Here is a 22,501-nt window from a genome sequence, read left to right as displayed (position 1 = left end):
GTATGTTGCTTCATATCACGGCTTCCTGCTTCGGTTCTCCAGAAAAGCCTAAAGTTCAGGGCTATGGAAGAAGTAAGACCTCCCAGGATACGTTCGTAAAGAGAAAACTCACATTTTTAAATGTATAAGAAATGATTATTCCTTGGTGGGATATACCATATATATTTGAGAGTCTAACTTCTAAGAAACTTGGCGACTAAGTTGTTGACTCGACTCTTTTCTTCCAGGGACTAAGAAAGTCCTGTGTGTCACCTTCTCCCTGGGGGCCCTCCTGGCTGGAGCAGTCCTGGCCGCCATGCTGCTGTGGAAGCTCAGTAAGTGCAGGACGGGGCCAAGTCGTGGTGTGCCGGCCCTTTAGTGGCCCTACTTTCCGGGCTGGGGGCTCACCCACAGCCCCTCGTAAAATTTCTCATCCCTTTCCTCCTGTTTGGTTATGTGATGCATGAATAACCTTTCTCGGAAGCGGCCGATCTCGTTCGCATGCGTCCTCCTGATCCGTGGGTTGTCAAGGTCCCGCGCCCTTTGTGTGTGATGTTGATACACGTGGGAGAAGCACGTTGAATCTACCCCGTGCTTCAGGATACTAGGTGGCACCCGGCACTCGTGAGCACAGTGGGTGCAGCACCTCGGGGCCACACCTGGTCCCTGTGTCTCAGCGTACAGCGGTGGCTGCCACAGGCCCCTCCTGTACCCACAGCCAGGTCTCCTCCATCAGCCCGGGGCAGGGTTTGTGGATCACAGGACTCACCTGTGTGGCAGAGAGGGCGGGTGCTGTCCAGATCCGAGGCTAGGGGTCCTCCCCTGAGCAAAGTGACAGACCCGAGGGGGTCGGGATCCCTGCGGCCGCTCCCTGTGACGTACGTTGTCGGCAAGGACTCATCCCCTCCTTTTACGGTAAAGGAGGAAAAGCTCACTCCCTCTTGTCACCTGGGTGCTGGGAGGTTTTCTCGGTTTCTCAGCCCGACGGACATCTCCCTTCCATTTCTCTGCCAGTGGAGGACGAGTGCTTGGGGATGGAATGCAGCTCCTCGGGGACCTGCGTCAGCCCCTCTCACTGGTGCGACGGCATCCTGCACTGCCCCAGCGGCGAGGATGAGAGCCGGTGCGGTGAGTGGCGGGGCCGTGCTGGCTGCCTCGGAGGGGGACCGCTCTGCCCCACCACAGAGGCCACAGCAGGGCAGGCGTGACGGTGTCAGGCCCGTGTCCCGAACGCCGAGCGTTCCACAACTGAATCCCTTCCTGAAGGCTGAGCCTCGCGTCTAAGCCCGGGTTTCAGATGACGGGACAGGCCCAGAGTGGGCGAGCGCCAACCCTCCACCAGCATCGCACAGCATGGGGGAAGGGAGACCACAGCCCAGGGCCAGGCCAACGTGCCTGCCCCAGTTGCCACGACGTCACTGAAACAGGCAAACTCTTTAAGACATAAAGTTGGGAGTAGGCTCTGTGTTTTCTAAACAAGCTGCCTTTCAAGTGATCTATGTTGTCACGGGGTGGGCACCTCTTCTGCTTTTATTATTTTCAATGAATTATTTCATGGGTGGTAAAGTGGTCACGCCAGGGAAAATGATGACCCTGGCGTTGAGGACGAGGCTTGTGTTAATACCCACTGAGGGCCGTACCCAGAGCCTAAAGCCTGCTGCGTCCTCTGGGAGCTGTGTTAACTCTGAATGCAGGTGATACCGGACAAAGGCCGGGCTCTACCCCACTGCTGTCTTCCTTCTGCAGCCATCCTGGGGGAGGATGGATCTCCCGTACATCCCGTTTCCAGGTCAGGGCACCTGTGTGAGAGGCAGTGCGGACTTGGCCGTGGAATCCTCAGGGTTGGGGGTTAGGCCAGAGCTCAGCTTCTGCACCATCTGCATGGACCTGCGTCCACGCTGGTGCCTTGGCCTCTAAGTTCCGACCTCCTGCAGTTCCTTCCCAGAGAGGGTTTGCCCTTGGCAGTGACTCACTCACTCTGTAAATTGTTGACACAGTGACTTGCCTTTATTTTGGTGATAATATATTTGTCACCATTTTCTTAAGTAAAGCAGGGAGTTTTTGAGGTTGAGAAGACGTGGTTAAGCTCTCAGGCGGAATGACATTTGATGTTTCCCTTCCTGTGCACGTGCGTGTGTTGATAAATTCTAGCAAGACAAACTCATGTTACCTGGAGAGACTTTCTCTCTCTCTTCTTAATACTGAAGTTGTATTTATTTAAATACTTTAAGAGTTAATGTACTCAAATAGATCATAATTCAGGAAGTCCCTAAGGGTATGCAGTGAAAAATCTCATCTCCCCCATTTCACTTACACACATAACACACACACACTCACATACTCACACATAGTATATACTCACACACTGTGAGATAACAGAGTGTATGTATTGGTCTCTGCCCCCAGTTCCCGGCACAGGGCTCCTGAAACTCTAATGATTCCGAAGTGAAAAGACCACCAGCAGCATCTTTGGTTCTAGTATTTCATCCTTGACCCCAGTTCCTGACACAGAGCTCCTAAAACCCTTGTCATTTCCTGGGTGACAGGAGTGTCTTTTGTCCTAAGAACGCGACTCTTGGCGGGCTCCTGAACGGCTCCTGGATGGGGGCTGGTCATGGCAGAGAACAAGCTTAGACTGTAGCTCCGCACCCCATTGTCTTGAGAGGGGGAGAGGCTGAAAATGGAGTTAATGATCGAACATGCCTACATGATGGAGCCTCCATAAAATCCCAAAAGTACAGGGTTGGGGAGCTTCCGGGTTGGTGACCCCATGAAGATCTGGGGAGACCGGTGTGCCCAGAGGGCACGGAATCTCCCGCCCCTCCCCACATACCTTGCCCTGTGCTTCTCTTCCTCTGGATGTGCACCTGTGTCCTTTATCCCATCCTTTATAATGAACTGGTAAACAGTAAGTAAATGGTTTTCCTGAGTTCTGTGAGCTGCCCTAGCAAATTAATCGAAGCTGAGGAGGGGATCACGGGAACCTCTGAGTTCTAGCTGGTCGGTCAGAAGCACAGGTGACAACCTGGACTTGGGGCTGGCATCTGAACTGGGGGGGGTGGGGGAAGGGGGAGGAGGGCAGTCTTGTGGGACTGAGCCCTCAACCTGTGGGAGCTCACACTATCTCCAGGTAAAGAGTGTTAGAATTAAATTGTAGAACGCCCAGCTGGTGTCGTGGAGAATTGCTTGGTGTGGAGAAAACCCCCTACACGTTTGGTGACCAGCCCTGTCAGGAATGACAGGTTCTGTGTGGGCAGTAAAGAAGACACACGTGAAACAAGGATGTGAGGAAGAGGAAAGAACAGGGTAGTTTTTCTAACACACACACACAGACACACGCACACACAGACACACACACACAGACACACACACACACAAGCCTGTCCATCAGCCAATCATGTTTTTTCCTTAGGGGCAACGAATAAGAGTATCTTGTTTCTCCGTGCACAGAGTTTTTGCACGAAAATGTAAATATGTGTTTGCATTGTTAATGTGTCCATCTCCCTGTGGTTGCCATCCAGCTGACTCCACAGGACTTGATGACACATCCTGGAAGTCACTTTTCTGCTGCAACGTGAGCCTCCCCTTTCCCTCTGTTGCACTCCAGAGTTCCCATCCCCCCTCCACCCGTGCCCTCACGTACAGTCGCCCCCGTTTGTAACATCTTGCATTGGGGTGGTCCACGCATTGGAAGTGATAAGTCGATATTGATACATTGTTATTGACTAAAGTCCTTAGTTTACATCAAGGTTTACTCGGTATTGCAGATAAATGTACAATGTATACATCTGGACAGTAGGTTTGGACAGGTGTCTAACATGTATCCACCATGACGGTGTCATACAGAGTAGTTTCACTGCCCTAGAAATCCTCTGTGCCCTACTTGTTCATCCCTTACTCCCCAGCCCCGAGTAACCACTGATCTGCCTACCGTCTCCGTGGTTTTGCCTTTCCCCAAGTATCTTAGAATTGGAGCCCTTTCAGATGCTTCTTTCACCGAATGATGTGCATTTAAGGTTCCTCCACGTCTCTTCATGGCCTGATAGCTCAGTTCTTTCCAGTGTTGAATCGTAATCCATTGTCTAGATGTCCTCCAGTTGGCTTATCCACTCACCTGGTGTGTGGAGTCACTCATCACAGAAGCAGTAGGAAATGATCAGACCAAGGCTGGTCCTTCCACAGCAGAATGAGCCCCAGATGCCAGGCCCTGAGCAACCACTAACCTACTTTCAGTGTCTATAGATTTCCTTCTCTAGACGTTTCACAGAAATGGGATCACACAGTGTGTGAGCCTTTGCGTCCGGCCTCTTTCACTCAGCAGAATGTCGTGGGTGCCGTATTGTGTCAGTGTTTCATCCCCTTTCATGAACGAATAATACTGCATTATGCGGATGGACCACATTTTGTGCATTCATCGGTAGATGGACATTTGGGTCGTTTCCTCCTTTTGGCTCATGGATGAAGCTTTCACGAACATTTGTGTACAGTGTTCATTTTTGTCTGAATACCTGTTTTCAGTTCTTGTGGGTGAAGGGCATATTTTGCGGGGCAGGGCTGGATTCTCGGCATCTCTCATGTGTAGCTGGTGCCTTGGGAAGAGGGAGCCCAGCCCTGCCTCTGGGTCCCAGGGCCTCTGGGTCCCAGGGAAGGTGGGGCTCATGTGGCGGACAGGACGATGGTTTGAGACTCACCAGAATCTCCCTTCCTGCAGTTCGTCTCTACGGACCCAACTTCATCCTTCAGGTATACTCAGCTCAGAGGAAGTCCTGGCACCCCGTGTGCCAGGATGACTGGAGTGACAACTACGGGAGAGCAGCGTGCCAGGACATGGGCTACCCGTGAGTTCTGAGCCCCGTGGCCTCCGTGATGATGGTGACAGGCACAGAATCATAAGATCAGTGCTTCTCTCTGTCCCTCCCCGGAAGTGCCAACACAGGGGCACCACGAGCCTTTGTCTCCTTTCTAAAGCCACTCCGGGAAGCCAGCAGGGGACTGTGGGCACCACACTGCCCCATCCCCCTCCATGGCACCCCCAGCCCTGCCTCTGGGGCCTCCATCAGCTCCTGGTTACTCGAGGCTGTCCAGTTCTGCGGTCACCAGGGTCCAGGGTGCTGGCCGAGGGCCTTGGGTGACTCATTGCCTAAGGAGCCCCCAGGCAGGGTTGAAGCCTTGACTCCACTCACCTCCTGGGTGGTAGCGAGAGGGGAGGGCTGCAGGGAAGGTCTGGAGGGAACAGATCTGCATAACCTTCACTGCGTGAGTGCAGAAGGCGCTGGAGGCCTTTGAACAGAAGAGAGCTGTTATCCGTTAGAGAATTAATTCCTCATGCAGCCACCAGAGGAGGTGGGAGAGGGGGGTGGGAGTGCCCCCTCCTCAGGATTCCAGCCAGGGACACGCCAGACCATCCTTGTCAACGCGTGGCAGCCGTCTGGCCTCCCAGGGAAAGGCCGTGCGATTTCATTGCCACCGTCTCTTCCTTGGGGGTGTCACCGTGTAAATTCTGTGCAATTCTAGTGCGTTGCCTTTATGCCAGTTTTCAAAGTGAATTACCACTTGATAAGAAAGCTGGCATCTTAGCTAGTGAAATACTTCAAAATGCCAGCCCCCAGTTGCAGCGCATGTCACTGTGAATGACGTAAGTGAGGCCCCATCACGGTTCAGGGTCTGTATTTTCTCACTGGGAGCGTTGTAACATGTGTAATTTTGTTACATTATATGTACTCACACGCCCTTATGCTTACTGCTTCTTTATCTTAATCCAGATTAGATTAGAAACACGACCGTTGGAGGACATTTCCCTGACACTTCAGGCTTATCGGGTGGAAAGATGGTTATAACGCAGCGTCACTTGACTGGAAGTTGTGTTTTTGTTTTCCCAAATGCTATGCTGTTCCTCGTAACCAGAATGTCATATTCTGATGTAGCTATAACATAGGATTTACGAATGCTCACAACAAAACCCATTGTTTTAAATAAGATTTTCTGTCTTTTTCAGGAATAGTTTTTTTTCTAGCCAAGGAATAGTGGATGACAGCGGGGCCACAAGCTTCATGAAGCTGAATGTCAGTGCCAACAATATCGATCTCTATAAAAAACTCTACCACAGGTATTTAATTTGGTGATTTCTTTTTAAAAATGTATTTCATTGAAGTATAGTTGATTTACAATGTTATGTTAATTTCTACTGTATGGCAAAGTGATTCAGTTATATATACGTTCTTTTTCATATTCTTTTCCCATTATGGTTTATTACAGGATATTGAATATAGTTCCCTGTGCTATACAGTAGGTCCTTATTGCCTATCCATCCTATATATACTAGTTTGCATCTGCTAATCCCAAACTCCCAATCCATCCTTCCCCCACCTCCCTCCCCGCTTGGCAACCACAGGTCTATTCTCTATGTCTGCGAGTTTGTTTCTTAGATAAGGTCATTTGTGTCATATTTTAGATTCCACATATAAGTGATATATGGTATTTGTCTTTCTCTTTCCGATTTCCTTTGCTTAGTACGATAATCTCTAGGTCCATCCATGTTACTGTAAGTGGCATTATTTCATTCTATAGTATGGCTGAGTCATATGCCCTTGTATACATGGACCACATCTTCTTCATCCATTCCTCTGTCGATGGACATTTAGGTTGCTTCCATGTCTTGACTATTATAAATAGTGCTGCAATGCACATTGGGGTGCATGTATGTTATTGAATTGTAGTTTTGTCCAGAAATATGTCCAGGAGTGAGATTGCTGGATCATATGGTAGCTCTATTTTTAGTTTCTTAAGGAACCTCCATACCGTTCTCCATAGTGTCTGCACCAATTTACATTCCCATCAACAGTGTAGGAGGGTTCCCTTATCTCCACACCCTCTCCAGCATTTGTTATTTATAGACTTTTTTTTGCGGTACGCGGGCCTCTCACTGTTGTGGCCTCTCCCGTTGCGGAGCACAGGCTCCGGACGCGCAGGCTGAGCGGCCATGGCTCACGGGCCCAGCCGCTCTGCGGCATGTGGGATCTTCCCGGACCGGGGCACGAACCCGCGTCCCCTGCATCAGCAGGCAGACTCTCAACCACTGCACCACCAGGGAAGCCCTTATTTGTAGACTTTTTGATGATGGTCATTCTGACTGGTGTGAGGTGGTACCTCATTGTAGCTTTGATTTGCATTTCTCTAATTAGTGATGTTGACCAGCTTTTCATTTCTCTAATTAGTGATGTTGAGCATCTTTTCATGTGCCTGTTGGCCATGGTGATTTCCTCTTTCAAGAATTGTGTAATGGGAATGAGTAGGAGGCGTCAGGGAGAATCACTGTCCAGAGTTTGATTTCTCTGCTGCACCTGCGGGTTTGTCTGAGTTTCTCATGGGGCGGAGATTGGACTTTACGTAGGACTCGTCCCTCTGAGCAGCTCTGGGTTTATTCCAGGGAAGTGGCTAAGGTCTATTTGCCATCTTGTTTGTGCCCTCTGCCCTCCATGGTATTGGGTAACATTGCACAATTGAAATTCCTCTTTCCTGATTTTTTTCTCTCTCCGGACATTAGACATGTACCTTACAGTGTGTCAGGGTGTGTGTCTAGGAGTCCAAAAGAATGTCTCAGGGTCCCCACTGGGGTGATCAACTCATCCTGGTTTGCCCAGGACTCTGCCGGTTTCACACTGGAAATCCTGCCTCCCAAGAAGCCCCTCAGCCCCAGGCAGCGGGGTTGGTTGGTCCCCCAGCCCAAGCAATCGTGTCAGAGGATGCTGTGCAAGGGGTGGGCCTGGGAGCGAGCGGCTGGTCCAGGGCACCAATGTTTCCTGTACCTGGAGGGATACTTGCAGCGCTGGGCGGGTCGCAGTGCGCCTGGTGGGTGGAAATGAACCTGAGCTGGTCCCATGGTTGATGGTTTAACTGTTTCGGAGGGTGGGGGAGAGGGCTGGGCTTGAGCTACTCATTTTGTGTTGCATATGTTGAAAATGGTTGCAGTCTTCCTAGGATCATTATTACTATCCGAATGTTCCTTAACGTGAAAGATACACAGTGTCCTTCTTGCTTAAGTCCTCCTCAGCTCCCAGGTCCCTATCTCCCATCTCCAGGTGGCCAGGCAGGCCGTCACCTCCCTGCTGGCCAGGTGCCAGATGCTGCATTTAGGGGAGGATGGACGGGTCACACTTCCCCTCCTTCCGTGTGAGTGGGAGACTGGGAGCAGGTTTGCGTTCCTGGTGGCCCCGGGGGGCTGACTTCTGCCTGGGGCACCTGGTCTGGCTGTCCCCAGGAATGTGAGCCCAGGAGAAGGGGTGCACAGGGCCAGGTGTGCCCATCAAAACAGCAGGCCGTGGTTTGCCCTCCCGAGGAACTAAACACAGCTGCCTGGGCTCTTTGTAAATGCCCCCGACTGTCTCTTCATCGTCTTTGGTTACATGGAATCAGGGCTGAGCAGGGGAGGAAAGGCTGCCACCTCTCGGCAACTCACAAGGTGGCTGCTGGGCTTGGAGGAAAGAAGAGAAGGTCATTGCCTGGGATGTGGTGTCCCCGGCATGCATGGCGTGAGGTGGGAGAACTGCTTTCCTCTCTGCTTTCAGAAGTTGCTCTTTGATACCTGAGTCCTCACAGGGTTTGTCTGAGTGGCTGCTTTGCGCCCTGATGCCGGTGGCTGCAGTGTGCAGAGGACAATGACCTTATGACCCTTACAAAGCGTCTTCTCTTAATGGGAACATGTCTTCTCTTGGCATCCAATGCCCCCCAGCCAGAGACCACCAGGACATGCCTTGTCCTGGAACTGTGGGTGTCTCCATGGAAGCGGGTGAGAAGGGACTTATTACAGGGTGTGGGCTTGTGTTGAGTCCTTTTGGGGAAGGTTCCAGGAAGCAGGGCTTTGCCCTGCATTGGATGCTGTCCGGAAGTGAGGGTGATTCTGTAGTTGGTACCTTAATGGTTTTTTTTTTTTAGAAGGTGGGTGGCATGAAGCCAGGCTATGGCTGGGATTGGCTGGGAAGTGCGGCTGTTCGTGTCAGCCAGCATAGGGGCCTGTTGGTCACTGTGTGGCTTGGACCAGGCTCATGGGATCGTGCAGTGGGCGTGCCTGCGTCCTGATCCATCATGTAACAGTGGTCTGGCCCCACGTTGATGCCCTGGGAGCTGTTTACGTTCAACAGAATGTGGCCAGGTTCGAACATGTGGGTGTCAGGGCTGTTTCTCTTCTCCTCAGCATATTGGGGGGAAATTCCGTACACAGTGGAACGCATTGGTTGTTTCTTTTTCATATGTAACCTGGAATGTCTGCCCCCCAAATAAGTAACTTTTCTTCTGTTCCCAGGCAAATGATTGACTGTATAGTTTCCTGTGCGGTAAATGTAAAGCAGTTATAGGAACCTGGAAGTTTACGAATGTCTTCCTTACAAAATTAAAGGATCATTTTAAATCCCAAGGAAAAATAATAACAGCTGATATGATGTGTGCTTATCTTCACAACCACCCTATGAGTTGATACTATATTAACCCATTCTGCAGATGGGGAAATTGAGGCACAGAGAGGTTAGGAAGCTTGTCCAAGGTCACACAGCTTGGATTTGAACCCTGCACTTTGACTCAGTGTCTGCTCTTTACTACCGTCCCCTATGTATATAGATTTACTTTCCTTATTCAAGTCTTCAACTGTGGACTCTTCTATGTCTGGGGAGGCAGAGAGTGAGAACAGTAGAAGAAAATATTTATTTCTAAGCATTTTGAGAATCAAGTGTCTCGTTTGTTAGAGTGACCAGAATTTTCCCCTTTTCTTTTGTAGTGATGTCTGTTCTTCAAAAACAGTGGTTTCTTTACGCTGTATAGGTAAGTGATTCTTGGTTTTCCTTTTTGTGTTTCTAAAATAGGAAACATTTGGTACTTATAGAAATGTATCTCCCTGTGTCTCTGGGGGATGTGGAGAGATAAGGTGGGGTAACAGGTCAGGACGTGCCCAGCACTCTGCCCAAGGGGCTCCTTTCTTGAATTCTGATGCACTTGAGACGCCTTCAGCCTCAAGTCCAAGAAGCAGCTGTCCCATGAGGACGGGAGAGCTCAAGAAACTGACGGGGCCACACTCTAGGGCATCCCCACGCTGGAGCTGGAGGTCTGTGGGTGTCCCCGTTCCTGTGTTTGGATTATTTAGTTTCCAAACCTTCTACTGGTATGGAGGACACTGTCCCTGCGGTCCCTTCTCTGGGACAGCCCCATCCTGTTCCCATACGGGTCTCAGGCCTGAAGCTTGGCTTTTCAGTTTGAACAGGTGAAGCTAGCAGACGCCCCTAGGTGGACGCATGCCCCAGTGGTCCCGCTGGTACCTTCCCACCCAGGCTGGCTAAAGCTTCTTTAGGTACGGAGAAAGCAGGTACCTGCCCTGCCTTCCCGCGCACGCTCCACCATCCACCTCCTGGCAGCTTGAGAGCAGCACACATGAGAAAAGCCTCCTTAGCTCTGTTCAGGAATCTTGGGGCCTCTGAGCATTCGAGGGGGTGCCAGGGCCTTTGTTATCCAGGCCCCCCACCTGGGTGTACGGGAGACGCCGATGGAATCGCACGAGTGCCAAGGAACAGGGGCACCCAGTGCCAGCAGAAGCGGTGCTTCCTGGGGGGAGGGGGGGCTGGGGGGCTGTCCTCTCCCCCCACCCCCCAACGCAAAGAGACCAGGACACATTCTCTGAAAGTCGGACCCCAAACAAACAGGACCAAGAGCAGACAACAGTCACCCTCCGGCCAGCTGGACCCTCGGGCTGGGGGCCGTCTGGGCACCGGGTGTGACGGGCGTCAGGCGTTTGGGAGCGGGCGGCCCTGCTTCGCTCACTGGCAGGCCGCGCTGTGCTTGTCGCCCTCAGAGTGCGGGGTCTCGGGGAAGACGAGCCGCCAGAGCCGGATCGTGGGCGGGTCGAGCGCTGCCCCGGGGGACTGGCCCTGGCAAGTCAGCCTGCACGTGCAGGGCACCCACGTCTGCGGAGGCTCCATCATCACCCCCGAGTGGATCGTGACTGCCGCCCACTGCGTGGAGGAGTAAGTCCCGCGGGGGCGGGTCCCGGGTTGGGAGGTGGAGGCTCTGGGCCCTGCGGCCTGGAGTGAAGTCTCCGACTCCTTCGAGTTCCGGTTTCCTTGTGGACACGCGGGGATTCTAAGGGCGCCCAGGTCGTTGCCTCGCTGGGAGGGTCAAATGACTCGTGCAGCGCGTGGCCAAGCCCATCCCTTCAGCGTGCGTCCATTACTCATGGGGTCTGGCGCAGGGATGCGGTGTGGGACTGGGGTGATGCTGTGATCAGAACTCCTTCTAGGGGCTTGTTGGTGGCACAGTGGCTAAGAATCCGCCTGCCAATGCAGGGGACACGGGTTCGAGCCCTGGTCCGGACGATCCCACGTGCCGCGGAGCAACTAAGCCCGTGCGCCACAACTACTGAGCCTGCGCTCTAGAGCCCGCGCGCCACGACTACTGAAGCCCGTGCACCTAGAGCCCGTGCTCCACAACAAGAGAAGCCACTGTAATGAGAAGCCCACGCACTGCAACCAAGAGTAGCCCCCGCTCGCCACAACTAGAGAAAGCCCGTGCACAGCAACAAAGACCCAACTCAGCCAAAAATAAAATAAATAAATTTATAAAAAAAAAAAAAAAAAGAAAGAACTCCTTCTAGCCCACAGTCTTCTCAGCTCTGTCCCACCTTTCCTGAGGCCCCTGCCCTCTTGGGAGGCCTGGTTTCCCCTGGGTGCTCATCCCCAGAGAGGGTGCACTCAAAGACACTCAGACCTCACACTGCCATGCAGGAAGGTCCTCTGTGGTCCATTAAACACCCTGGGCCACAGCATTACCCATACAGGTGCGTGGAGAGGGGCAAGGGTAGCCATCATTTACAGTGTTAGCTTTTGTAGAAGATACTGTTCCCCCTCCTTTTTTCTTAAACGTGGAGGGTTTTTTTGTGGGGTTTTTTTGTGTGTTTTGGTCACATGGCTATTTTGAAAAAGCCTCACTCATCAGAGTTATTTTTCTTTAGAGTGAGGCCGGGCCTGGCTTGGCCATTCTCTGGCTCAGTGGCTTCAGACAGTTCCCTCCAGGTGGCTGACTGTAGCATCTGCACCTGTAAGACAGGTGTGCTGCTCCAAGGGCAGTTGTATGGTTGAAGAAAGCAGTGTTTATTACCCAAGAGCGTTCCCTTCCTTCCATCCACCGTATTCCATGGGCTGTAGGATTTAGGATTTTCTTAGAAGGGAAATACCCAGATAAAGGTAATGCCTGGACGGCTATTAGAGTCAGAGTCTATTCGGTAGTACACACTTATTAAGCACCTACTGTGTGCCAGGAAATGCTCTAGCGTGTAAAAGTCAGTTAGACCCAGCCACGCCGGAAATGGGGTTTCAAACCTCAGGAAGGCACTTAGGCTCAAGAATAAGTGTTCTTGGAATTGCGAGGGTTTGCAGGCTGGTGGGGAAGCACGGAAGGAATAGGATTCACTGAGGAGGTAGAGGAGGGGAGGGGGGGTGGTGTGGGGTGCGGAGGGGGAGGGGCCTGAGACCACCTGGCCAGTCTTGTCCTGCGGCTTTTGACAAATCACGTCACCTTGGAGACCTTGGCTCCGGCGGTTGACTTTTGAAGGCCGTCAGATGAGTGTTTGTGGTTCTGACATGCTGAGCGGTGTTCGTGTCTGTCTTCCAGACCTCTTAACAATCCCAAGATTTGGACGGCCTTTGCAGGAATTTTGAGACAATCTTTCATGTTCTATGGAAACGGATACCGAGTAGCAAAAGTGATTTCCCACCCGAATTACGATTCCAGGACCAAGAACAACGACATCGCTCTTATGAAGCTGCAGACGCCTCTGACTATGAACGGTGCGTAGCGGCGTTCCTGCAGCCCGGGGTATGTGAACGGTTTTGACCACCTCTTAAGGAGAGGTTGACCGGAAATAAAATGTGCCGTGATGTCCAGAAGGAAGGAACTTGCACTGAGTTGTAGCGTGTGGAGCCAGGGGAGGGGTTGGCTGCTAGAAGAGGGCTCGGCAGAGGCCGAGTCACCCCCAAATGTGCCTTTGGCCACTGAGGGATGCGTTCCCTGCGGCACTTTTCCTCTTCGGCACGGTGACGACTTAATCAGCACACGTGAACGTCTAGAAAAGTTGTCTCCTAGTCAGCATCTGGTGGGTCAGACTTCACTCGGTGCTGGTTTGCAATCGCACCTGTTGTGAGTTTAATTATAAATTGCTAATCACTTACCTCCATCCTTATCAACTTAGTCCGATGCAGCCCTACCACGTCCAGTGTCAACTCTTTGCGTCACAGGACTGTTGATCTTCAGTCCTCCGAAACCCTAACTTTCAGAGGGGGGCGTCTTGCCTGTTAGAAGGAGGGTCCTGGCAGGGGCAGGAAAGGGGATGCCAGGACACACTGGAATCCAGAAGTCTCCCTGGGCAGGAGGCTGGTGGTCCCAGGCCCAGGGAAGATCCAGGTGGACACCATCGCCCGAGGCTTTCAGTTAGACCGGACCCGCTCACGCTGTTTTCCCTTCTTGAAACAGACAGAGTGAAACCAGTGTGTCTGCCCAACCCAGGCATGATGCTGGAACCGACACAGGCCTGCTGGATTTCCGGGTGGGGGTCCACCTACGAGAAAGGTGAGGCTCCCAGCAGGGGATCTGCGGGTCTCAGGAGCAGATCACTGCGTTCTGAAGTGGGAGGTCTAGGTTTTGATCCTGGTTCTACCACTAAGTGATTTGACGACTTTGGGCAGTTCGCCCAGTCTTTTTGCCTGTTTCCCCACGTGCTAGATGGGAAAATCCTAGCTGCCTTACCTACCCCATGCCCTTATTAAGACCAAATGGAACAATGTGTGGAAACTGGTTTTTGAAGGGTGAAGGCCACCGTGTGAGGGGCACACGGCCCCCATGTTTGTACCCCATGGTCGCTAACAGGCCGCCCGGAAGTCTGCCTGCGTTTGATGGCTGTGTGATAACGGACTCGGTGAGGATGGGCTTGTGTGATCGGCAATGCCAGCTGCAGGCGTCAGAGGCTTTGTCCTCCTGCCCTGACACCACAGAGAGGGAAGAGGCACTAGACCCTCCTGACACAGGCTGGCCCAGCTGCCTTCAGTTATAATTTGCTTTCATCTCAGATAACGTTTTTCAAATGAAGGGATCCTTGCTGTTGCATTCTTATGGAGCATTGGATGGGCTTAGTTGTACATTTATATATTGTTTACATCCTTCCAAAAGTGTTTAGGGCACACCTCCAAGGATCTTTTAAAGCACGGTGAATAGCTCAAGGGCGGGGTGGTTGGGAGGGGTAGGGGAGATGTCGGTGGCCCTGGGTGTCCTGGCATCTGGTCTAAAGAAAGCTCCTGGATTGAGCCTTCCAGTTGTGAGCAAGGTTTCCCAGCATCCAAGACAAAAGGGAAAGTCAGCCACAATTTGTGGAGCGCCGACCAAGAGCTGGGAATGCAGCAGTGAACAAAATGAGACAGAAATCTCTACCCGCAGGAGCTTCACATTCTCCTATGGATGTCTGGGGGCAGGATGTGCTCAGACAGGAAATGAATAACTGAACTAGGTGCTTTCAAACAGCGGAGGTTTGCGACAGTGAGCGGTGGTCAGGGAAGACTTCTTGGAAGAGAGGACATTTGAGCTAAGATCTGCATGACTAGAGTGTCTTACGAACAGAAGGGCCAGTGTGGCCAGGGCACGATGAGCCGGGGTGAGGGGGCAGGCTGGGGCCAGGTCGCATAGGGCCTTGTAGGCTATAATGAGGATACTGGAGTGACTTGATCTGAGAGCTGTGTAGGGAGTCACGGAAGGGTTGGGGGTGAGGGCAGACGGAACAGCATGGTGAGGGGACCAGTGCTGGGTCTTCCGAGACAAGAAGACGGCTCAGACCTTTGGGGGTGGGAGCACGTTTGGGACAGAACCTTCAGATCTGCTGATGGATGGAGTGTCAGCAGAGAAAGAGTGAAGAGTCACAGGAAGGCGGCTTCCAGCTGTGAGGCAAGCCCCCCGGTGGGTGGTGGGACCATTTCCCGAGTCCGGAGGACCGGGGGCAGGGTGCGGTATGGCTTTGGGTGGAGGAGCCCTCTAGGAGAGGCACTGCTTCAGCACGGTACGCCCATGGAGCCCAGAAGACATCCAGGTAGCAACTGGGAGACATAGAGTGCAAGTCCCAGCGAGCGTCTAGGAAGTTTCCACCTGCTGGCAGCCGAGGGCAGATGGTCAGAGAGTGAAGGGTCGTGTGGGGTTGAGGACGGTCGGGTGTTTGAGGTGGAAACACAGGGCTCCTCCGGTGGCCCTGGGAACAGTCCAGAGAAGAGGGAGCAATGAAGGAGGAAAGCTGATCCCAGGGAACCAAGTGGCTGGGTGATGGGAGAGGATGATTCTAGGACACAGGTGGAGCTCCCCAGCCCCAGAGGCAGGCAGTCTGCTCCCAAACCAAATCTGGAGCCGCTTTAAACACGGGCCCCAGCAGCTGGAAGATACCCCGGTGTCCCAGGAGCCAGTATGGGAAGAAGGACGTGGCCGTCTCTCCACACCCCCCGGGAGGGCGTCCAGGCTTCTTGGGAAAGCCAGGCCATCCTCTGTTGCAGGGAAAACCTCGGATAGGCTGAACGCGGCGATGGTGCAGCTCATCGAGCCCTGGCAGTGCAACAGCAAGCAGGTGTACAGTGACCTCATCACGCCGGCCATGATCTGCGCGGGGTACCTGCAGGGAACCGTCGACTCCTGCCAGGTGACGACCAGCTTGCGTTCAGCCTCTGGGCCTTGGCCGGCTCCCAGGGGGCCCGTGAGGAGCGCCTCCTCCCCGACCTGGGGCCCGGGGGCGGCCGTGGGAAGGGACGACCATGGACGGTGCGAAAGCCCTGGTACCCCCAACAATGCACGCCGCTGCTTCCTCCAGAAGGCGCTATGTGGTCGAAGTGTCAGTGCCACAGAAATAAGTATTTTGACTATTTAAAAATATGGACAGCCATTTATTTGGTAACTGTTAACTGATGCAGACTCAAATTCGTCGCTGGTACAGTCTCTTTGGGGGATTATATTACTGTCACCTCGTTGGAGGAGACCTGCAGACCCTCCCATTACCCGCACCTCCTTGCCCTCTGTGATGTACGGCCTGTGGTTTCACTTCTGCTCTGTAACCTGCTGTGTCCCCCAGGGTGACAGCGGAGGCCCTCTGGTCACTCTGAAGAGCAGCGTCTGGTGGCTCATCGGGGACACGAGCTGGGGGTCTGGCTGTGCTAAGGCTTACCGACCGGGAGTGTACGGAAACGTGACCGTGTTTACAGACTGGATTTATCAACAAATGAGGGTAACTTTCCCGTCCTCCTCATTGGGTTCTCTGGCTTCGCTGTGTCAAAGCCTAGGAGCTGTGGTCCCCGTGCCAGGTGGCATCCCCTCCCCCACTGTCCAGGGCCCACCACTGGTGTTTGGATGAAAACGTCTGGGGCTCAGCTTTGCAGGGTCCAGAGCTGACTGTGATGGACTTCCTTGTGCTCTGCTGACCACGCTCAGTTCTGGCTCAGGTGGTTCTGTTTACCCACCCGGACGTCGTTGAGTCAAACTTCTGGTGGATGGGCAGAGAGCAGGGAGGGGCGGGTCAGCCAGCCGTGACTCTGCCCTGTCCTTTTCTGGGCTATCGAGTACGCCCTGGGGCCGGGGAGCAGCTGGGGTTCTCTGGTACAAGGAGAGGTGTTAAGGTGGGGAAAGATCCCAGGGGCTCCCGGTGACCCTGCCACCTCAGGCTCCCGGCCTGGCCTGCAGTGCATAACGGAGCCCGGTCCTTGTGCTCTGCCTGGATCCTGGGTCCATCTCACGGGCCTCGGGACTGGCAGAGCCCACAGATTTCGGCTCCTTCTAGGGGTTGGCTCCTGGTGGAAGAAAAAGTTCTATTCTGTCGCCTCTCAAGTCTCCAAAGGTACCCAGGTGCAGAACCAGGGGGCATTGCCCAATGAGGTCCAGCCTGCATCTCCCCAGATTGAAACAGTAGGACCTAACACCTTCAAGTGGCCACGGGGCCCATCTAGTCCCCGCCCCAGAAAGGGCCGAGTGCTGGAAATAGATGACTCCCTCTGACCCACCGGGGGCTATGTGGTAGAGGGAAGCTGGGGGGCTGCGGTGGGGCTGGGAGGAGAAGGCAGCCCGGACACCTTGAGGGAGGTGAGCCAGGCCAAGGGGAGACTGTCCCTCCAGGATGAGAGAGCAAACGGGCAAGGTGTGTTAAGGTACCGCTGGTGGCTCAACACGGCCAGAGCGGGGAGTGAGAGGGCTGGGTGGCAGCAGAGAAAGTGGGTAGAAAGCAGGACAATTAGACACTTGACGTCTTTCAGTGGCTAAGGTCACATTCGGTTTGCCCACAGAGGCCTGTGTCCCAGCTGTGCTGAATGATTGGATCCCTACACACCCCGTTCCCTCTTATGCCTCAGGGCCTTTGCACATGCTGTCCTCCACTGTCAGCCTAACCCCTTGACCTTCATGCTGTAGAAAAACAATATTCCTTTGTCTTATTAAGCTTACTCATTGGTGTATAAGGGCCTCACGTTCATTTAGGAGAAAAAATAATTTTCTACCTTTGTTTGTCTCAAGAAAATAACATCGTTTCTTTTTCCTTTTTGAACAGGCAAACAGCTAATCCATACAGCCTGGGTCCTTGACACCATTCCACAAGAAAATGAAGGGGCTGATTTTTTTTTTTTTTTTTTTTTTTTTTTTGCGGTACGCGGGCCTCTCACTGCTGTGGCCTCTCCCGTTGCGGAGCACAGGCTCCGGATGCGCAGGCTCAGCGGCCATGGCTCACGGGCCCAGCCACTCTGCGGCATGTGGGATCTTCCCGGACCGGGGCACGAACCCATGTCCCCTGCATCGGCAGGCAGACTCTCAACCACTGCGCCACCAGGGAAGCCCGAACGGGCTGATTTTTAATCCCTGTGCATGATGTATTTTTAGAAATGATTCCCAGGTCCTTTCGTTTTTATTAAATAGTGAACCTGTCTGTCTTTGGCACGCTCCACAGTTCTCTGCAGGCCACATGGCCTCCCCCACCCCGGGCGCACAGTCCCGCGCCCCTCGTCTGACAGCGGAGGCCCAGCTGGGTGTGGGCATGCAGGGCCAGTGCAGGGCAGAGGGATGGGGTCTGTCCCACGGGGACCTCCCTTCCAAGCCCCGTTCCAGGGGCCCCTCTTGGATGCACATGGGGCTGGTGACTTCTCAGCTGCTGGACGGCTTGAGATAGAAAGGGAGGAAGCCAGGTAGAAACTGCAGGGGCCACCCTCTGGGGCCATCGCCAGTGCGGGCCACTTGGGGCAGCCCCAGGGCCTGTCTCCCCACGAGGGATTTTTGCTGATCATTTTTTAGTGCCTTTTTAGCAGCCCTGGAAGGTGGCTGGAAATAAAGGGACCAGCCCTTCATGGGTGATGACTTGATAGCCACTTGTCAGGGCACTGAAACCTTTTTTCCTTCTTGGGCGGTGGTGAGGGTGTAGACGGAGCAGATGTGTTCAGTGCTCAGCACTGCTGGGGCAGGGGGCCCCTGCCTGTTGGGTGGGGCGCTGTCCAGGGAGACCAGCCTTACTCCATGTCTTCTCCCTGGAGACTGTGCTACACCCCACCCCCTACTGTGGTCCCACCCCGAGTGGGGTGCCTGCTGACCCTCTTAAGGTCTGCTAATCACGTGGAAATTGAGGTGACCCAGGGCAATCAGGGATGCTGATTAAAGATACACTGTTTCCTGTAAACTTTCTACATGTTACTACCTCAGTGCTCATGGAATCTGGGCCGTGATCCTCCAAGTAGTTCTACACCTGACTCTGAAACTACTGTTGTCTTTGCCTGTGCGAACAGCAGCGGACTTGAGTTGCTTTTACGAAGTGCTTGGCTCCGAACTGAATGCTCTGTAAGTGACACGCTAAAGCACAGCACCCGTGCTTGTGACCAAGAAGGGAGAGGTGTGTGTTGGACTCCCTGTGACCCCTTCCAGCCCCTAAAGTTTCCCTGGAGGGAAGGTCACGTTTCAGTTGCCAAGTGTGAAGCCTGAACGCAGGGCCGTGAGGTTCTGCCGCCTCTCAGACACACTGGTGTTTCCCAGAACAAATTGAGTGATTCTGTGCTAGGACTTAACCTTGGAACGGAAGGCTGTACGATCCACTCGCAGGATGCTTGGCCAGCAGCAACCGTAGGGACCATCCGGACGTGCCTGCTCCCCGAGGGGGATTTTAAAAAGCATTGTCATGGTGAGAAGGCGTTCCTTCTTCAGTGCTTCTCTTAATTTATGTGATCACTGTTTGTCTTCTGTTTTGTATCTTTTTTAAATTGTAAAATTCAAGTGTGAAAAACTGTACAAATAAATTGTACATTCTTTTTCCACACGTGTTGAGGCTCTGGAGATCTGTGTGGCCACCGCGAGCTAATCTGCGTTACCTTGTAGGGCCGGGATGTTGGAGCAGCTGTTGCGGGGTGGGGTGGGTCTGAGGCTCGGGGGGAGGGCCTGGGTCTGAGGCGGCGGGCTGGGGCAGGGGGAATCACGTGTACCTCCCACTTCTCCCAGATTCAGACCCTGAGACCCAACTCTCTTCTAGAACTCTCTGCCCAGTGTCCCAAGAGTTTTCAGAACCTGCCTTCTCAAACATGAGTCTAGCGTCTCTTCCCCTAAAGCTGTCTTCCTAAAATCCCCACGAGCTCATGGTGACAGAGCTGCTTCCTTAACTAACAAGCATCTCCGTCCCTGGAGTTGTGGCCACAGGTGGGAGAGGGAGCTTGGGTAAATGTTTTCCTGCCTGGAACAAAAATCCATTCTCATTCTTCAAATTCCCCAAATCCAGCAGATCCCAACAGGTAACAGGTGATTGGAGAAAACAACTGGCCGTTGTCTTCATCATGTCAATTTGCGTTAAAATTATGGAAAAACTTGTAATTGAAAAAGAAAAGAAAGCACATGTTTTTGTTAGATAACGTTCAAAAATACAGTTGAGGGCTTCCCTGGTGGCGCAGTGGTTGAGAGTCCACCTGCCGATGCAGGGGACACGGGTTTGTGCCCCGGTCCGGGAAGGTCCCACATGCCGCGGAGCGGCTGGGCCCGTGAGCCATGGCCGCTGAGCCTGCGCGTCTGGAGCCTGTGCTCCGCAACGGGAGAGGCCACAGCAGTGAGAGGCCCGCGTACCCCAAAAAAAAAAAAAAAAAATACAGTTGATTCTTGTTACTCGTGGCAATTATGTTGTACAAAGTCATCGCGAACCTTGAATTAGTGAATATTGAATCATGGCTCCTAAGGGACAGATAGGGGCAGGTGCCTGCCAGCCACCGGTCTTTGTCAACCCATCACTGCATAACCTTGTTCAGTATGTGTTTGTTTAAAGACACCTTATGGGTATATATTTTTGGTTCGTTAACATTGAACTTATGGCCAACAGCCCTAAAAAACTCACTCCTGAAGGACGCTTCTCCGTAGGGCACAGCCCAGCCTTCCTGCACTTAGCACACTAGACAGCTCTTTCCCACTCTGCTTGGGGCCATTTCAACAGTGAAATCACCAGCCAAAAGTACAAAAATGCTCAAAAAAAAACCCTGCACTGAATAGACTGAAAATGATACTCCTTTACAGTCTGAGCTGAAACACATTCAGCAACTCAAATTTCTTGCCCCTCTGCCCCTGTCCACAAGTGTTGATTTTGCGGGGAACCAACAAATTTTAAAAGCAAGTAGGTGAATCCACCCATAAGGGATCTGCAAGTAATAAAGATTGTATACCTAAAAACGTCCATGTGGGCAAGGCAGCTGACATGATTTCCAGTCATACTTTTCATTTTGGAGTCCCCTCGTGAATGGTTTTACTTCTGGACGAGGCTGGTTTCACCTAAAAAGTCCAGCCAGAACACTGAAAACATTGATATGTTTGTACTTAAACCTTTATAAAAGACATAGGTTCGATTTGCTCAATATAAATTAACCCAAAATACTAATTAAAGTGGAAACGAGTATTAAGGAAAGTGTGGAATCTGTGTTGATCATCTTGTGACTTCCTCCAGCTGGGGCAGGGTGAGTTCGCAGCGTGGAAAATGAAAGAACTTTGATTCGCTTCTTGCTGAGCTGTTATGGAGGTCGGGGTACAGTCCTACTTTGAACTCGGGTCCCTGGTCTGTTCTCAGCTCCTTCTCTGTGGTTCTCCTGTGGTTTCCCTGACCTGGCTCTGATTTCAGAGACTTTTTCCTTATGACCAAGGCTTCACCCTGGAACCTGACTTTGTAAAGAGCCACGCACACACACCCCTGGTTGAAGTCAAATCCTTTGCTGCTTCGGACACAGAGAAGGTGATGTGGCACAGGCCAGAGCTCTTCTCCCAGTGCCCCCAGTGTTTTAAGGGCTGCGATTTATGCTACTTCCAAAGTGACACTTAAAAGATTCACTGTTGTACCAGCTACCTCATTTTAAATGAATTAACCCCATAAACATGGGCGTTGCTGTGATTCAAGAACCTGATCTTATAATCCCCTGAAAATCCACTGATCCATTTGAATCCACTGAAGGTGAGTGGATTCAAGGTCAGTGCCCCTTTTGCTGCTTTTATGACTACCTGGCGGATGATTTGTCCCTGGGACTGGATTCCTTTCCTCCCAAACAGAAACTGACCACGGGGACTTTTCTGGCTGGCTGGCTGCTTTCGTCTTTGCTTTCTGCTCCAGAAGGAGAGAAATAAAGGGAGGTGTTCCATAGCATCTTAGAAAATAGGCATCCGGCAAGTCATTTGGACAAGTGCCCAGCATCTCCTATGCCCACTCCTCCCCTCACAGCATTTAGTAAAGCACCTGGAAAAATGAGGCTTCCTACTTTGGTCAGTTCAATGTGACCTGGCCCCTCTCCTTGCTCTGCTCCAGACTCAGCCCCATCCTATGGGATCAACTGAAGCCCAGGCTTGCCTGGAGTGAGGGGCCATGAGTGGGCATCACTGCTATTCTAGCACATTCTGCACACGTTGATGGACCTTCAGGCCGATGCTGTAGAGCAGGCAGCAGACCCTGGAGATGCAGGTTCTGATCCGGGTGCCGCCCCTCATGGGTGGAGATGGGAGATGTGAGAAGGAGAATGGCGGGGGCAGTTCAACCCTTTGCCTGAGCCTCTCCGCCCTGTGAGTGAAGGAATCACACAGAGTGAACTCCAGGGCTGTCTCTCCCTGAGTCCTGAACAGGTGAGAGGAGAGACAGTGTACTTCTCCCCTATCGATGGCTGGTCGGAACAGGCCTGAGGGATTCCTGGACGCCTGTTCTTTCGGGGTAACAGGAAAGTGATTATGAGTACCTTGTGAGTCCCCAGCGGGCTTGCTCCCTGGGGAAATTCCCGTTCTCTGGAGCACGTACTATCAGCTTTCTTCCTCCACTCAGTCTAGGAACCGTAGCGGCAGCAAAGAAAAACCCTTGGCAACACCAACACCTCTGATTCTGGTCCCTTGTTGGTATTGGAGCAGTTACTCAGTCCAGCCACGAGGGGGCGCCAGCCTCCAAGTGTCCAGAGCATCCCCTCTCGTACATGAATTCGCATATTGTCCCAAAGCATTGAGGATCACGGAGTCC

At 52.7% G+C, this 22,501-nt stretch overlaps 1 protein-coding gene across 3 annotated transcripts in view; it reads left to right on the top strand.

Moving 5' to 3' along the window:
- The window catches only part of TMPRSS2 (transmembrane serine protease 2), a 39,541-nt gene extending 21,884 nt beyond the window's left edge, over positions 1 to 17,657 (top strand). For 2 of the 3 annotated variants that reach the window (XM_024758323.1, XM_024758322.1), the window contains exons 4-13: positions 228 to 314; positions 994 to 1,107; positions 4,691 to 4,817; positions 5,975 to 6,085; positions 9,746 to 9,789; positions 10,811 to 10,982; positions 12,625 to 12,800; positions 13,483 to 13,578; positions 15,534 to 15,676; positions 16,103 to 16,593. In XM_024758323.1, the coding sequence (XP_024614091.1) occupies positions 228 to 314; positions 994 to 1,107; positions 4,691 to 4,817; positions 5,975 to 6,085; positions 9,746 to 9,789; positions 10,811 to 10,982; positions 12,625 to 12,800; positions 13,483 to 13,578; positions 15,534 to 15,676; positions 16,103 to 16,381 (1,349 nt within the window). In that variant the 3' untranslated portion in view covers positions 16,382 to 16,593. Of the gene's footprint in view, positions 1 to 227; positions 315 to 993; positions 1,108 to 4,690; positions 4,818 to 5,974; positions 6,086 to 9,745; positions 9,790 to 10,810; positions 10,983 to 12,624; positions 12,801 to 13,482; positions 13,579 to 15,533; positions 15,677 to 16,102; positions 16,594 to 17,563 lie in introns of those variants that run through there. The other variant, XM_024758324.1, reaches the window with a different exon arrangement.
- The last annotated feature ends 4,844 nt before the right edge of the window (positions 17,658 to 22,501 follow it).

This window comes from Neophocaena asiaeorientalis, unplaced genomic scaffold (genome assembly GCF_003031525.2).
Source record: "Neophocaena asiaeorientalis asiaeorientalis breed wild unplaced genomic scaffold, Neophocaena_asiaeorientalis_V1.1 scaffold45, whole genome shotgun sequence".
Lineage (NCBI taxonomy): Eukaryota > Metazoa > Chordata > Mammalia > Artiodactyla > Phocoenidae > Neophocaena > Neophocaena asiaeorientalis.
This window is presented reverse-complemented; position numbering and strand designations above follow the sequence as displayed.